The sequence below is a fragment of the Mus caroli genome, chromosome 8 (genome assembly GCF_900094665.2).
Source record: "Mus caroli chromosome 8, CAROLI_EIJ_v1.1, whole genome shotgun sequence".
In the NCBI taxonomy this organism is placed as follows: Eukaryota; Metazoa; Chordata; class Mammalia; order Rodentia; family Muridae; genus Mus; species Mus caroli.
This window is the reverse complement of record NC_034577.1, coordinates 97055244-97069597: the sequence shown is the minus strand read 5'-3', so window position 1 is coordinate 97069597 and position 14354 is coordinate 97055244. Positions and strand designations below refer to the sequence as shown.

At 50.7% G+C, this 14354-nt stretch overlaps 3 protein-coding genes across 3 annotated transcripts in view; 2 read left to right on the top strand and 1 right to left on the bottom strand.

The window, feature by feature from the left end:
* Positions 1 to 455: 455 nt before the first annotated feature.
* On the top strand, positions 456 to 3113 carry Psmb10 (proteasome subunit beta 10). Its single transcript, XM_021170238.2, has 8 exons — positions 456 to 892; positions 1059 to 1146; positions 1234 to 1331; positions 1444 to 1584; positions 1847 to 1962; positions 2069 to 2127; positions 2703 to 2854; positions 2939 to 3113. Exons 1-8 carry the CDS (start codon positions 837 to 839, stop codon positions 3048 to 3050), a joined length of 822 nt encoding a protein of 273 aa, XP_021025897.1. The 5' UTR covers positions 456 to 836; the 3' UTR covers positions 3051 to 3113.
* An 81-nt stretch (positions 3114 to 3194) lies between these two features.
* On the top strand, positions 3195 to 6664 carry Ctrl (chymotrypsin like). Its single transcript, XM_021170807.2, has 7 exons — positions 3195 to 4877; positions 5389 to 5492; positions 5581 to 5660; positions 5734 to 5815; positions 5971 to 6151; positions 6225 to 6358; positions 6442 to 6664. The coding sequence occupies exons 1-7, from the start codon at positions 4826 to 4828 to the stop codon at positions 6601 to 6603; spliced, it is 795 nt and encodes a 264-aa protein (XP_021026466.1). The 5' UTR covers positions 3195 to 4825; the 3' UTR covers positions 6604 to 6664.
* A 181-nt stretch (positions 6665 to 6845) lies between these two features.
* Pskh1 (protein serine kinase H1) overlaps positions 6846 to 14354 on the bottom strand; it is a 28223-nt gene continuing 20714 nt past the window's right edge. Inside the window, exon 3 of the mRNA XM_021170472.1 lies at positions 6846 to 8969. Coding sequence (XP_021026131.1) covers positions 8652 to 8969 — 318 coding nt within the window. The 3' untranslated portion in view covers positions 6846 to 8651. The remainder of the gene's footprint in view (positions 8970 to 14354) is intronic.

Sequence of the window (14354 nt, the reverse complement as noted above, 5' to 3'; positions counted from 1 at the left end):
ATAAGCCATAAAAATTTTAAAAATTAGGGCCAGGTGGTGGTACACATGCCTTTAATCTTCTCATCCAGGCCAACCTTGTCTACAGAGCTTATTCCAGGACAGACAGGGCTACACTCAACTACACTGAAAAACAGTTTTTCAAGAGTGCTCCCTGCCACCCCCCCAAAAGTTTAGGATCTGAAGAAAAGACAGTTCATCTAAAGAAGATTTTAATTTGGGACATTAGAGAGAGAGAGAGAGAGAGAGAGAGAGAGAGAGAGAGAGAGAGAGAGAGAGAGAGAAAGCACAAAGCACTCAGAAGAGCATTTTTTTTGCACTTGGAGAGGACCTGAGTTTGGTTCCCAAGCCCACAAGGTGGCTCATGATCATCTGTAACTTCAGTTCCAGGGAATCTGATGCCCTCTCCTGACCTTGGTGGGCACGTGGCATGCACATACCACATTCACTCATACACATAATTAAGCCTGCAAGGGCTTCATTTCTACTTACTTTTAAGGGGTTTTGTGTGTGAGTGCTTTACCTGAATACATGTATGTGCCTGCAGTGCTCAGGGGGTGTCAGCCGAGATGGGAATGGAGGATCTAAGGCGCACCATAGAAGGTCTGGCAAGGAATGTAATAGCCCCTTCCTCAAGTTATCTGGGACTAGCAGCAAAGACGAAAGTGAAAGAGAAGATGCACACAGCAGCCAACAGCCTCTGAACTAGGGTGGGGGTGAAAGCGAAAGTAGGAAGCGTCCGGAAAAACCCCACAGAAGCCAGGACAGACGCCTCTGCTCCCCCTGGCTGATCCACTCATCGAGACCCCCGCATTCTCACTTGGCCTTCCTGCCCCGAGATGCTGAAGCAGGCAGTGGAACCCAGAGGAGGCTTCTCTTTCGAGAACTGCCAGAGGTGAAGGGGGAATGGAGTTCTAGTCACGAACTGCTGGTGCCTTGTTTTATTGGTGGAGTGGGGGAACCCTATGTTGGGTGACCAAGGTGGGGGCTTAACCCAAGAGGTGAGGAGTAGAAATGGGTTTGATGCAGAGCTGAAACGCCAGTCACCCCAATGTTTCCAGGAATGCGTCCTTGGAACACGTCTTTCCGGGACTTCGGGTTCCTCATGCACGCAAGACCGGGACTACCATCGCGGGGCTTGTGTTCCGAGTAAGCGGGGTGATAAGGGCTGGAGAGATAGAAGGGCAGCCACTGCGGAGATCAGGTGGGCATTAAGGCTGGGCTCTGCCTCTGCAGGATGGAGTCATCCTGGGAGCGGACACGCGGGCCACTAACGATTCAGTTGTGGCGGACAAATGCTGCGAGAAGATCCACTTCATCGCCCCTAAAATCTAGTCAGTATGCCCCGGACCAGTCCCCATATTCAAACATAAGCTGCACTGTCGCTCACTCCCTACTTTGTCCCTGCACGTCCCTGTCCACATCCACCATCCCTTTGTCCCTTAGCTGCTGTGGGGCTGGAGTAGCTGCGGACACTGAGATGACTACGCGGATGGCAGCTTCCAAGATGGAACTACATGCGCTGTCCACCGGCCGTGAGCCTCGAGTGGCCACGGTCACCCGCATGCTGCGCCAGACGCTCTTCCGGTGAGCAAGTGGGGCTAAAATGACCCCTAGAGGGGGTATCTGCAGGTGGGTGGAGTTGACAGGAGGCGGGACGTGGGGGGGTGGGGGGAAGCGGGGCTGCAACCAGCAGGGAGACCGGAAATGGACAGACTAAGCTTAGTTCCGGAAGAGGCAGCGTCAATTGCAGGACGCCAGGCCAAAGAAAGGGGTGGGACTCAGACCAAAAGGCAGTGTAATGGGCGGGGCCTGTCTGCTAACATTAACCCTGCCCGCTCCTCCACAGGTACCAAGGCCACGTGGGGGCATCATTGGTCGTGGGCGGGGTTGATTTGAATGGACCGCAGCTCTACGAGGTGCACCCACATGGTTCCTACAGCCGTCTGCCCTTTACTGCCCTAGGTGAGCTCTTCCACCCTTTAAATCAGTCCTGCTCCTGCAACCCCACCTTCAAGGTTTTTACCTCCGCAGCTAACAACTGACTTCGGATGCCCCTTCCCACCTGCAGGCTCTGGTCAGGGAGCAGCCATGGCACTGTTGGAAGACCGGTTCCAGCCAAACATGACGGTGAGCGACTTCTTCATGCTCACTGGCAGGGAGTGCTGAAAAACCCTAGCCAAGTATAGAAATAAGAAAGGCTTATTAGGTGTGAAGGGGACAACTGAGTAGGGACTGAGTAAAGTTGAAGATGGGAGGGCCAGTCAGGAACCAAGCTTAGACCACAGAGAGAAGCGGAAGCTCACAACGGATCATTACTGAAGGAAGAGGTAAAGTCCATTGGGTTTCAGTATGATGTTTGAGATCTGGACGTGGGAGTGGGGTAGAAGAGACTATGTGCTTCAGAGATAACTAAGGCCCAGAGAGAAACACGTGACACACTGGGTGGGAAGACAGCTGGAGTGTGTGGGGGTAATACATGTAAGCGACACTGAGAAGTTTGTACAGAGGACAGTGGGTGGAGGGCACACAGTTTTGGAGGAGAGGGGGTCAGAAGCCAAGGGACTGGAATTTTCAATGGATGGAGAGAAAGGAGGTTGAGCTTACATAAAGAGCAAACTGTCTAGACTTCAAGATTAACAAGTCCCCTCCCTGGTTAGAGTGTGGTAACACTAGGTCCATTTAACCTCATTTCCACTACCCAGCTGGAGGCTGCGCAAGAGCTGTTGGTGGAAGCCATCACAGCAGGAATCCTGAGTGACCTGGGCTCTGGAGGCAAAGTGGATGCCTGTGTGATCACTGCAGGGGGTGCCAAGCTGCTGAGAGCACTGAGCACCCCCACAGAGCCTGTGCAGAGGTAAGAGCACGGGAAGGGAGGGCTGTGTGTGCCTGTGTCTCGGGCCAGGCTGCATTCTAAAAGGCTGGCCCTCCTCCCTTCTAGAGCTGGCCATTACCGATTTGCTCCTGGAACCACACCTGTCCTGACCCGGGAAGTGAGACCCCTGACCCTGGAACTTCTCGAGGAAACTGTGCAGGCCATGGAGGTGGAATGAAGTGGCCTGAGATGTAGCGTATGGAACGAGGGTGAATAAATCCGGGAAACACAAACACTTAAACAGAAGGCTGTGTCTTTCTTGAGAGGAGTGAGCCAAGCATCTGTATGAGTTTTGTGGCTGAGGTATCCACCTAAGGATGATAGACCCAGTTCTTGGCCTGAGGTCCTCCTCCTCATCACCTCAGGGATCTATCCTTGCAGAAGCCCAGCACTATAAGCTTTGGAGTAGAAAGCTATATCCTATCATCCCCAAACCATAGTTCCATATGGTAGAAACTTACCCTACCAGTACCCTGTCTTGGAAGACCCCAATGGACAATCCCACTGTTAGCCTTTCCCTGACTTATCAGTAACCACCTTTTTCCACCAGCTACCCTGGGACCTTAGGAGGCTAAAATGCTGATAGAGTAACCACTTCCTGACTCTAAGGGCAAGTTCCCACTAAGCACCTCTCACCACCTACAGTTCCTCTACTTAGGACAGCCCTCAGATGACCGAACATGTGTGAGCTTGTGAAAAGCTGGGCTTTGTCTACACACGTGGACTGTGAGGAGGGAGATTGCCTCTGTTCTCTGGGCTGAAAGGGGTTGTGGACTTGTGGGGCAAGATGACACAGCTAATGTTTCATAGCAAGGTTTCTTCACTGAGTGCCAGGCCCTCTGGGTACTGGTAGAAACACCCTGCCCTGCGAGTAGCTGAGCTCCATTGGGGCTTCAGAATGGATAAGGCATGTTCTCTAGAGAGCTGCTCCTCCAGGCTGGACACCCTTGGCCCCTGATTGTTCCCCCTAAAACTTTATTATGAAAAATTGTATATACAATAGTAAAGCGAAAGGGCTGGTTTAGTAAATATCCCTAGGTCCACCAGCCTTTATAATTCATATTTTGTCATATCTGATCTCGTGTCCTTTACCCATTCACCTGCTTCACGTTTTAGACTGAGGTATTCTTGAGTCTATCAAAGCCTTTGATACCCTAGAAAAATTCAAGCCAGCCCACCATTGCAACTCTGCATACAGAAGCGCCCTTTCTCCACTGGTTCAAGCTCAGCCTGGAGCTCAATAACAAATATGCTGTGCATATATCTTGCCTATGGCAAGCTGAGGTCTAGAAACAGATTTCTACTACCAGCTTCAACCCAGGGTCTCTCAGCCACTGAGAGCTCACACTTACCAGTAACATAGGTCTCAGAGAGTCAGACGTATGAGGTTTGCCTTGTGCTGGTAAGAGAATGGCCTCTCTGGGCAAACCTCTGACTCCTGTTCCATACTGATGAGAAATCCAAGCTGCTGTCTGTTAGGATTCACAACCTGCTGGAACCTTCCTCCCTGGCCTTCCTGGCAAAGGTTGGCCACATCTGGCCATTCTCTCCACCATTCATAACACCCCCATGCTCTGAACAGGCTTCTTTGAAACTCCAGTATTCCCAATAGCCCTGGAGAATTTCATAGGTCCCAACCACCAACCAGGTTGACACTTTAGACCTAGTTCAGCCGTCTGTCCTTGGTACCCAGTGGTCAACACTTGAGGTAGGAGGTGATTCAGAAAGTCAATGGGAAGCCAAAGTTTGAGAAGATGGAGGTGAGAACCTCACACCTGGGTACTTGATAATTCCAAGGACTTTGGTCTGAGAAGTCTTCTCCTTAAAGCAGGTGTGAGGCTATGCCAAGACCACACAGCTGGCCTAGTCTCAGGCCCAAGACTTCTGCCCAAGGACAAGGATGCCCATAAATAAAGCACCAGGCCATCTCAACACCATTCCTTATTTGTCACAATGCTACTGCTCAGCCTAACCCTTAGCCTGGTCCTCCTTGGCTCCTCCTGGGGTAAGTGGGCTGGGAACCGACCTTGACTGTTCAGGGGCCCAGACAAGGAGCCAGCCTGATGAGAAGGGAACGGACAGTGTAAGCAAAAGGAAGGAACCTTCAGGGCTGAGAGTAAGGGAAGAGCCAGGGACAAGTCTCACAAATGAGGCGGGAGCTTGAGCCAGACCTAAGAAGGCTCAGGAACACATAAGAGATGTGTATAGTCTAACAAAGCCTTCTAGCTGCATAGTAGACTATGCAGGCCTAGAAAAACAGAAGGCAGGGAGGTGATAGCAGGAATGAGAAAGAAAACTGGCCTAGGTTGGTAGCTGTGATAGCATGCACAGGACTTGAAGGCTGGTAGGGTGGGCTAGCCAAGATAGCTGTGTATGCCTACAAGGCACTCAAGGGAAGGGCTTGTGAGTAATTCTCTTGGAGCTCCTCCTGGATCTACAGTCTGGGGGCACCTTGAGGAAGGCATTAGGGAGAGGTAGACTGGGATTGGATTCTCACCAGCCCTATCTATGTTCAGGCTGTGGTGTTCCTGCCATCACACCTGCACTGAGCTACAACCAGAGGATTGTCAACGGGGAGAATGCAGTGCCAGGCTCCTGGCCCTGGCAGGTGTCTCTACAGGTAATGCGCCCTATGGGTGGGTTGGGGTCCTGGGTGCTTTAGGCTAAGGTAACTTAAGCCCATTCATGTATCTGACTTTTGACCCTAGGATAACACTGGCTTCCACTTCTGCGGTGGTTCTCTCATCAGCCCGAACTGGGTGGTCACGGCTGCCCACTGCCAAGTCACGTGAGTGTATCCCCTCCCTTGGATGCCCGCTCTGAAACCACTTAGCAGCTGCCCATTCTCATTATCCTTGCAGGCCTGGACGCCACTTTGTCGTTTTGGGAGAATATGACCGATCTTCCAATGCTGAACCTGTGCAGGTCCTCTCGATCGCAAGGGTAAGTACTGGCTGTGCATGCAGAAAGGGAAAATGGACTGCAGGGGTTCTGCTTTGGACACAGAAATCCAGGCATGCCCTGACCTACCCGCCTCAGCACCGACCTGGACACCTGTGCCCACTCCAGCTTTACATGACTATTGACTGGCTCCACAGGCCATCACACACCCTAACTGGAACGCCAACACCATGAACAATGACCTGACTCTCCTGAAGCTTGCCTCACCAGCCCGGTACACAGCACAAGTATCACCAGTCTGCCTGGCTTCCACAAACGAGGCACTGCCTTCGGGGCTCACCTGTGTCACCACTGGCTGGGGCCGAATCAGTGGTGTGGGTAAGAACCTGGGTAATGAGGGGAGACCAGAAGAACACCATAGATCAGCCTAACCACCTCTCCTGGCCCACAGGCAATGTGACACCAGCTCGCCTGCAGCAAGTTGTTCTACCCCTGGTCACTGTGAATCAGTGTCGGCAGTACTGGGGTTCACGCATTACTGATGCCATGATATGTGCAGGTGGCTCAGGCGCCTCCTCATGTCAGGTAAGCACCCTGTCCTCCGCACTGTCCCGTGGGACATGTCCCCAAACGGCCATGCTGACTTCTCCCCTTTTATTCCCTTTCAGGGTGACTCAGGAGGCCCTCTTGTCTGCCAGAAGGGAAACACCTGGGTGCTTATTGGGATTGTCTCCTGGGGCACTCAGAACTGCAACATACAAGCACCGGCCATGTACACTCGGGTTAGCAAGTTCAGTACCTGGATCAACCAAGTCATGGCCTACAACTAAACTGTCCACAGATCCTTTCCCCATCTCAATCTAATAAACATCCTAGTCTCAGTTTCTCTTGGGCACCCTCATCTTTCATCTTAGTGGGAAGGTGAGGCTTTTGAGGGTTCTACCCTTGACTTGGACTTTGTCTTCTGGTATAGCACCAGCTGAGGAGTCAGGATCTTCCTGCAATAATCAGCCCAGACAGTGGCCCTTACTCTTCTTTTTTGAACAATCCACTAGTCCCAAGGCACAGTCAGTGTGGTCAGAAAAAATGGCAGCCTTCCCTGAGGGAGGGCAGCCTGTTTATTGGATACGGAAGATACATTTACAGAGTACACAAATAAATAACTGCACAGTCTCCATCCATGGCATGAAGGCCTGGTGGACCTATCAAAGGCCCGGACACTAAACTCCCTCTGTCTTATCCTCACAACCAGACCTACTTTGGGCAAGAGAAAAAATAAATCCCCATTGGTTCACACCCCCAGGGATTCCTGGGGAACTGATAGGTGGGGGAACTCTGAGGCTTTGGCTCTCCACTGCCTCCTTCCCAGGGGGAGGGGTGTGTGAAGAGAGCATATAGAAGGCACAGTTGACTTGGAACAGAGTGGTCTCTTTGGTTTAGTTTCCCAGTGGAGGTGGCATATGTAGAAAAGAGCGACTCGCCCAAGGCTGCCTCCTGAGAGGAGCTGAGTGGAGCTAGACTCTTCCTGCTGACAGGCTCTTAATCTAGCCAAGGCCCAAGCTAGGCTCTGCCTGGCCCCTTCCTACCCACTGAGAGCAGCTACAGAGGGAGGGAGGTTGCATTCCAGCCTAATGGGATAGTGGTAGAGAGACCATGACAGCTATAGGGACTGTTGTGGCTCAGTCCCCTGGGAAAGCTGCCCCTGTAACCCTACCCTACCTCCCAGCCTGAGACTTGGTGGGGCCAGCCTGGAAAGTTAATGCTATGAAAAGAAACGAGCACAGGGCAAACAGGGCAAGGCCAGCTCTTACAGCAGGGTCAGCACCCAAGGCCCCCAGGGTTCGGAGGCAGGTAACACAGTACGGCTAAGTTCCAGGGTGAGGTGTGGAGAAACTGAACAGAAGCGGAAGTTGAGCAGCCCAGGACTCTCCCCCAAGAGGGCTGTGGGTTTGCAAGGCTGTGCAACCGGCATCATCCCCTCCCCTGGCCACCTATGCCCAGACCAGACACGAGGTGGCGCAATGGAGCTATAAAGGAGGGCCAGGCAGCTCCAGAAGGAAGCAGCAAAGGGCAGTACAGCAAAGGACAGAACAAAGGTTGAGGAGGAGGTTCTGAGGAGGACCTTCCTCAGGCACATCCGCCCCAGGTAGCAGCACGGAGCTCCCTTAACCCCTCACTGTTGGGAAGGAGGCAGCTGGGGAATGAAATGGCGTCCTCCTGTGGAGAGACAGACGACAGTGGGCTCTGCAAAGGCACTGAGGGTGACAGACAGGATTCCTCTAATAGAGAGGCTGGAGCCTGAGGTCAAGGGCCATGCCACAGTCTCTACAGCCAGAGGTCCTGGCAAGTCTGGGGACTAGAAGACGTCCCTGGTGGCACCATGAAGAAAGACAGATCTTGGCTGGGGGAGAGAGGGTTGCTGGAGACTAACTGGAGCTAAAGGACTAAAGGACTAATGAGGCGAGTTAGCTAAGGCACAAGCCAGACCTCCCACTGGAGCATAATCTTAAGGATTGGCATGGCAGAGGATGTGGGAGCTAGACAAAGCTCTGTGGAGGGAAGGGGGTTATAAAAGGAATGGGTAAAGAGTCCTGAGCCATAGGACCCTTCTACCCAACACAGTAGCCCCACTTGGTCCAAGAAAGTGGCAAAACTTAAAGAGATCAGTGGAGACTCAGTCCTGCTACCATTCCATCCTAACAGGCCAGGCCCAGGATAGGAGGTAGGGGCTACTAAAGGTACAGAGAGGAGCTGGGTCCAGACATACTCTACATACTGCTGGGCATGAGGTCTAGCTATAGAGAAGGTATTAGGCCCAGGTGACATGGCAGAAGGTGTCCAGATGAGACACTAGTGTGTCCATGTCATAGCTGGTGGCTCAGCCATTATACTGCTGTTGATAGCGCAGGTTAAGCTCCCGCAGTTCGCGCTCCCGAACACGGCGTGACTTGTTGGACCGTGTGGAGCGGCTGGAACGCGTGGACTGGGAAGACTTGGTGCTCTGGCAACGAGAGGAAGCCCGCTTGAGGAGATTCTGGGAGATGGATCGGTGCAGATTCTTCATGGATGAAGAGGCTGCCATGCTTACTACCCATGGGTGTCTTAGGGCCTGCAGTGCAGTCATCCGGGCTCCAGGGTCCACGGTGAGCAGGCGGTCAATGAAGTCCTTGGCCAGATTAGATACACTAGGCCAGGGCTAGAAAGCAAGGCCAAGCATTAGTGTGAGCAGACGCAGCACTGCCCTCCCATCTGGATGGTGCCACACCACAGAATCAGGATCCACCCAGCACCTGTGCACTGTCTAGACAGGCAGTACCTCTCCTCTCGTGCCTGCAGCACACTGAACCTCCTTCCCCTTCCCTTCAGTGCTGACTCAGGTTCCTGAGCAAGCGATGCTTGATGCTTGGTGGAGTCTGGCAGGAGGAAAAGGACCTGTCATCTACCCTAGGCAGGAAACTTAAGTGTGCTACACCCAAAGGCTGGCTAAAGAAGATGGCCCCCTTACTAGACCCCTAATGTACCCTAGGGAGCTTTTTGTTTGTTTTTGTTGTTTTGTTTTTGAAACATGGTCTCTTTGTATAGAGCCCTGCCTGGCCTAGAACTCAATATGGAGACCAGGGTAGACTGTAACTTACAGAGATCCATCCACCTGCCCCTTTTCCCTTTTTCAGGTATACGTGTGAGTACCCGAGTGTAGCCTCCCCTCCCCTCCCACAGCCTTAATGGTTCNACTGTTTACACCTGGATGGAGCTTCCCGCTCAATTGTTCTGCCATGCCCACTGCTGGAACCTGCTGCTTTGCTGTTCCGAAGCCATCACGTGATCACCCTGCTACTGGACCCCAAGATTATTTGGCGGGAATTGGGCCCCTCCCCCTTCCTTTATAACCGAGTGCCGGAATAGTAAAAATTGAACCTTGAGCAGAGAGCTTTGTCTTGGTTCCTTCCTTATCTCGCGCAGCCCAGCCCCTCTTCTCTTCCAGGTTTCCAAAATGCCTTTCCAGGCTAGAACCCAGGTTGTGATCTACCGGCCAGACACAACACCCGAGTGCATGAATATGTACCACATATATACAGGTGCCATTCAATGGAGGACAGATGGAACTGGAGTTACAGGCAGCTGTGAGCTCTTATGTGAGTACTGGGAACTGAACCTAGGTACTCTGTGAGAACAGTTCTTAACTGCTCACCTAGAGTTTTGGAGAGTGATCCAAATTTTCTCACCATGACTAAGCTCCAACAACCATCTGTCTGTACTAGGCCAAGTAGAGGGGAACTTTTTATTTAGCCTACTGAGAGGGTCTCACCTCCAAACTTCCAAGAAATTCCCTGCCTCAGCCTGAGCCTCCTGGCCACCAAGAGAAAATAACATTTAATCCATATTTTTTTTTTTCAGGCTGGTAATAGGGTAGTATAATGGCTATTCCTAGTTGTCAACTTGACTACACCTGGAATGAACTACAATCCAGAATTGGAGGGCTCACCTGTGGTCCAGATCTTAAGGCTGGAAGATACAAGTTTCTAACCTGGATCTTGACATGGAGATCTTGAAGCATAGTGGCTACAAAAAGCTTAGGCCCAGTCAAGGTAGTACATGCCTTTAATCCCAGTAGACTAAGGCAAGGAAATCTCTAAATTCAAGGTCAGCCTGGGACAAAACAAGTCCCAGATCCAGACTTGGTGGTGCACACCTTTAATCTGGAGACCTAGATACCCTTTGCCTACCCTCTAAGATGCTCTGCAGAGTGCTCAGGCCCATGTTCTAAGAGTCCACATTCCAGGTAGGGATGTGGCCATTTAACGAAAGCACACACCTGCTGATTCCCATTACCCTAGGAGGGCTCCCTTAACCTCTTGCTAGACAAGAGGCCACCTCTTCCCGACTGCTTGACAGAAGTGATGCAAAGAGAAGACTCATCAGGACTACTAAGGAAGGGGGCGGGAGCTTGCCTTGTAGTCACTGTCCTCTCCTGCCTTTTAAAAAGAAATCCTTAGACTTTACTGAACTTAGCTAGGACTGGGCATGTATCAGAACCACAACTGCCATTAGGCCAGCACCTAGTGATTCTAGCACTCAGGAGGAAAAAAGTCAAGGCTGAAGACACGTAGCCATGGTGGTCTAGAGAAACCTTGCTGACCAAGAGCAGTGTGCTACTAAGAGTCGCTCTCCCATCAGACAAGCAGGTCCTGCAACCTGTGAGTCTGTGCAGCTCAGGTTCCAGCGTTGAGATGAGGAGGATGAGTGATAACTGCCAGAAAAGCTTTTGGTTCACAAAGTAAGAAGGGTCTGTGCAGGGCTGAGGGAAGGCTCAGAGGTTAAGAGGACTGGCTTCTCTTCAGAGGACCTGGGTTTGATGCCTAGCACTCACGTGGCAGCTCACAATGGTCTGTAACTCAAGTTCCAAGGGGTCTGACACCCTTTCTGGCTTCTGTGGGCATGCACAGTCTACACAAATATATAGGCAAGAAATACACCCATTTACATTAAAACAATTAAAAAAAAAAAAGCCCCATGGTTTTCTGTTCCTGCTCCACTTGAGCACAAACCTCTGTGTCTCACTTACAGGATGGAAGCAGCAGGCCTATCAGAGCATCTGATGAACATGGCAAGCCCAGCAGGGAACAGACTGGATCAGAATACCTGTGTTGTGCTGCCCTGCTGGGCTTCTATGGTAACTAAGAAATACACTGCTGTCTAGCCAGGCTTCTTGGAAGAACAGCTCCAAGGCAGATCAGGGGACTCCAAAAACCAGCTGCATGATTCTGCCTCTGTCCCTTATTTGATTTTGTACAGAGGAGCAAGTAGGCATTTTGTCATCCTAAGTCAGGCATTTTGATACACACATTAGATCCCAGAGCTTCAGCCGAGTGTGGTGTTGTATACCTTCAATCCCAGCATCAGGAGGCAGAGGCAAGGGAATCTCTGAGTTTGAGGTTAGCTTGCTCTACAGAGGAGTTTCAGGACAGCCAGGACTATACAGAGAAACCTTGTCTTGAAAAATTAACAACAATAATAATAATGATAACAAAAGATTACAATACTTGGTAGGAGGATCAACAGTTCAAAGCGACCTTGTACTTCATAGACAATGAGACTCTAGCTCAAAAACCTTCCTCCAAGCAAAAAAGTAGCAGTTTCTCTGCAAAAGACAGAACAGTGGTAAAGCTGGATTCACAAGCTAGAAACCTGAACACGGATGAACTGGAGGCTTCCTCCCTAGGTAAACCCGGGCTCCTGCAGCTTGGGACCTGCCCCACACAGTCTTAGCCAGGCCTCTCAGTAGAGCTCACAGTGAGAGTAAACATCTCCATGTCCACAGCAGCAGAGGCGAGCACCAGGCACAGACCCCTGCTGCTTTTCAGGCAGTCAGCCTGTTAGTGCTAAACCAAGCCAGATTGATCCACCCTTCCCACTCCCCCAAACTCTCGCCTTATCAATTACCGTGTTCGTGCTACTGTGTACAGAATGCCAATGAACTCATCTGCCTGAGGGCCAGCACAGCTCTCTGGAAGGCCCCCAGCGCTCCCCCATCTTTGAAGAGCTGGGAGCAAGCTTGCTGGTGGTGCTTCCCAGTGTGACTCAAGCCATACCTTGGTATGTTAGAAAAAAATGCAGTTGGAAGTCGAGCAAGCTGAACACAGGGACATGGTTCTCATCCAGCTTTCAGACAGTGAGCGGCCTCCCGCATCTTCCACAGTCCCACTTCTGGCCTCAAGTCCGATCCAGCATCTCGCCAGAAAGTGCTCAGTACCTGCAGCCCATTCCACCTGCTTCTCTGGAGGCTAAGTTTGTTTGCCAAGCTATGACTGACTGGTCAGGAGGTTATTTTGGATTTGAGATAAAGAAAAATGATTTAACAGCCATATGTTGCCACTTCCAAAGTTTTAACTGACTTTTCTGGCTGAAGCACATAACTCTGACTTCAGTATATATCATTGGGATCAGACAGGGACAGATAGGACAGGTCCCAAGTAGCAGCTGGGTAGTCTTCCAGAGGTTTCTATCTGCATCTGGACTGAAACACCAGCTAGGGTGATGGCAGGCAGGAAATGTTAAGAGGCCACTTAGCTCTGCCTACAGACATTTAGGAGATTAGAAGCCAGCTTCAATACATATGCTACTAATACATACTCTTAGTGAATCTCTGGACATCTGCATGGGTGGAGCTGGGCCCTGGGCTGAGGCTAAGGGAAGGAATTACCTTCACGCTGAGTCTGGCTGCCTTTCTCCGTAGTACACAGGTCCCAGAGACCTTGTTCCTGGCAGAGAACAACTGCAGAGAGTGGGGAGGGAGGGATCACTCCCTAACCAAATTCTCCTCTTTATCCCCCACTTTTCTCCTGGGCCCAAGCCATTCCTCTGTGGACTCCAACTATCATTTAGAGGGAGAGGCACCAATATAGAAAAGTATTCTGTTCCAGATCGGAGGACTTGTCCCCCTTTTCTCTCTGTCCCTTCTACTTGAGTGGGAGAAGACGGCAGAACAGTTCCCAAGGCTACTACTCTTCCTTTGAGCCTGGAAGTCCCGAAGGGGATGAGGAATGAGGCACGGGGTAAGGAGGCTGCTTTCCTCTGGCAGCAAACCCTGCTCATCTGCGGCCTCAGACTTCCTCTGGCAGCCGGTTGACCACTCTCAAGTAAGACTAGAAGAGAATAAATGACCCACGTCTCTTCTAGATGACACTGTGGTGACAGATTAAAGAGTCAGGCTATAAGCCAGGTGACCAATTTCACTTCTGTTTATGACCTAAGAGAATTCACAGCTTCCCCACTTTCAACATGGAGTGACTGAACAGATCATAATTCTAAGTCTCTCATAATTTCGAGAGTTCTGGATTTTAAGACCATGCTTCCCATCTTCTTTAGCTTCTTGACTATATGCATGGCATGGAGCGTAGGATGGAGTATTTTAGCTTACCTGAGCCCTGAGCTTCCTGATATAGCCTATGACTTTGGGTTAAGAAGGTAGTCCATCTATAGAGCAGCCAGGGGGAGGAAGGAACAAACCTGGGCTTGCTATCATGACTCAGTTCTTCCTTTAGCTTTGTCTCAAGAAGTATTTTTATATTTTCAGATCCAGTATTCCCACCCTCAAAGGCCTTCTTTCTGTACTTACGTGGGCTCGAAAGAAAGCAGTAGAAAAGGGCACAGAAGAAATTCTAGGAAATAGAGCTTTGGTTCACTCAGGCGAATAGAATCTCATTGTAAAGTAAGGACAACACACTTAGAAGCTACCCCAAGGTTATGATTTTTTAAAAAGAAAATATAGCAAAACATAGCAACTGGACACTGGTGAGCACCTCTGATCCTCCCCACACTGAGACTCCTCAGTGGCTAGAGAGGGTGTGAGGAACACAGAAGAGCATTTCAAAGGACAGTCTGAAGACAGAGAGAAAAAGACAAGAACAGAGGGTTTTAAGGAGTTTGTTTGTTAAGATGAGACAAGGTGTCATAAGGCCAGTCTCAGTTTTGTGAGTGCTGGAATTATTTTTTTTTTTTTTAAAGATTTATTTATTTATTATATGTAAGTACACTGTAGCTGTCTTCAGACACTCCAGAAGAGGGCGCCAGATCTCGTTAC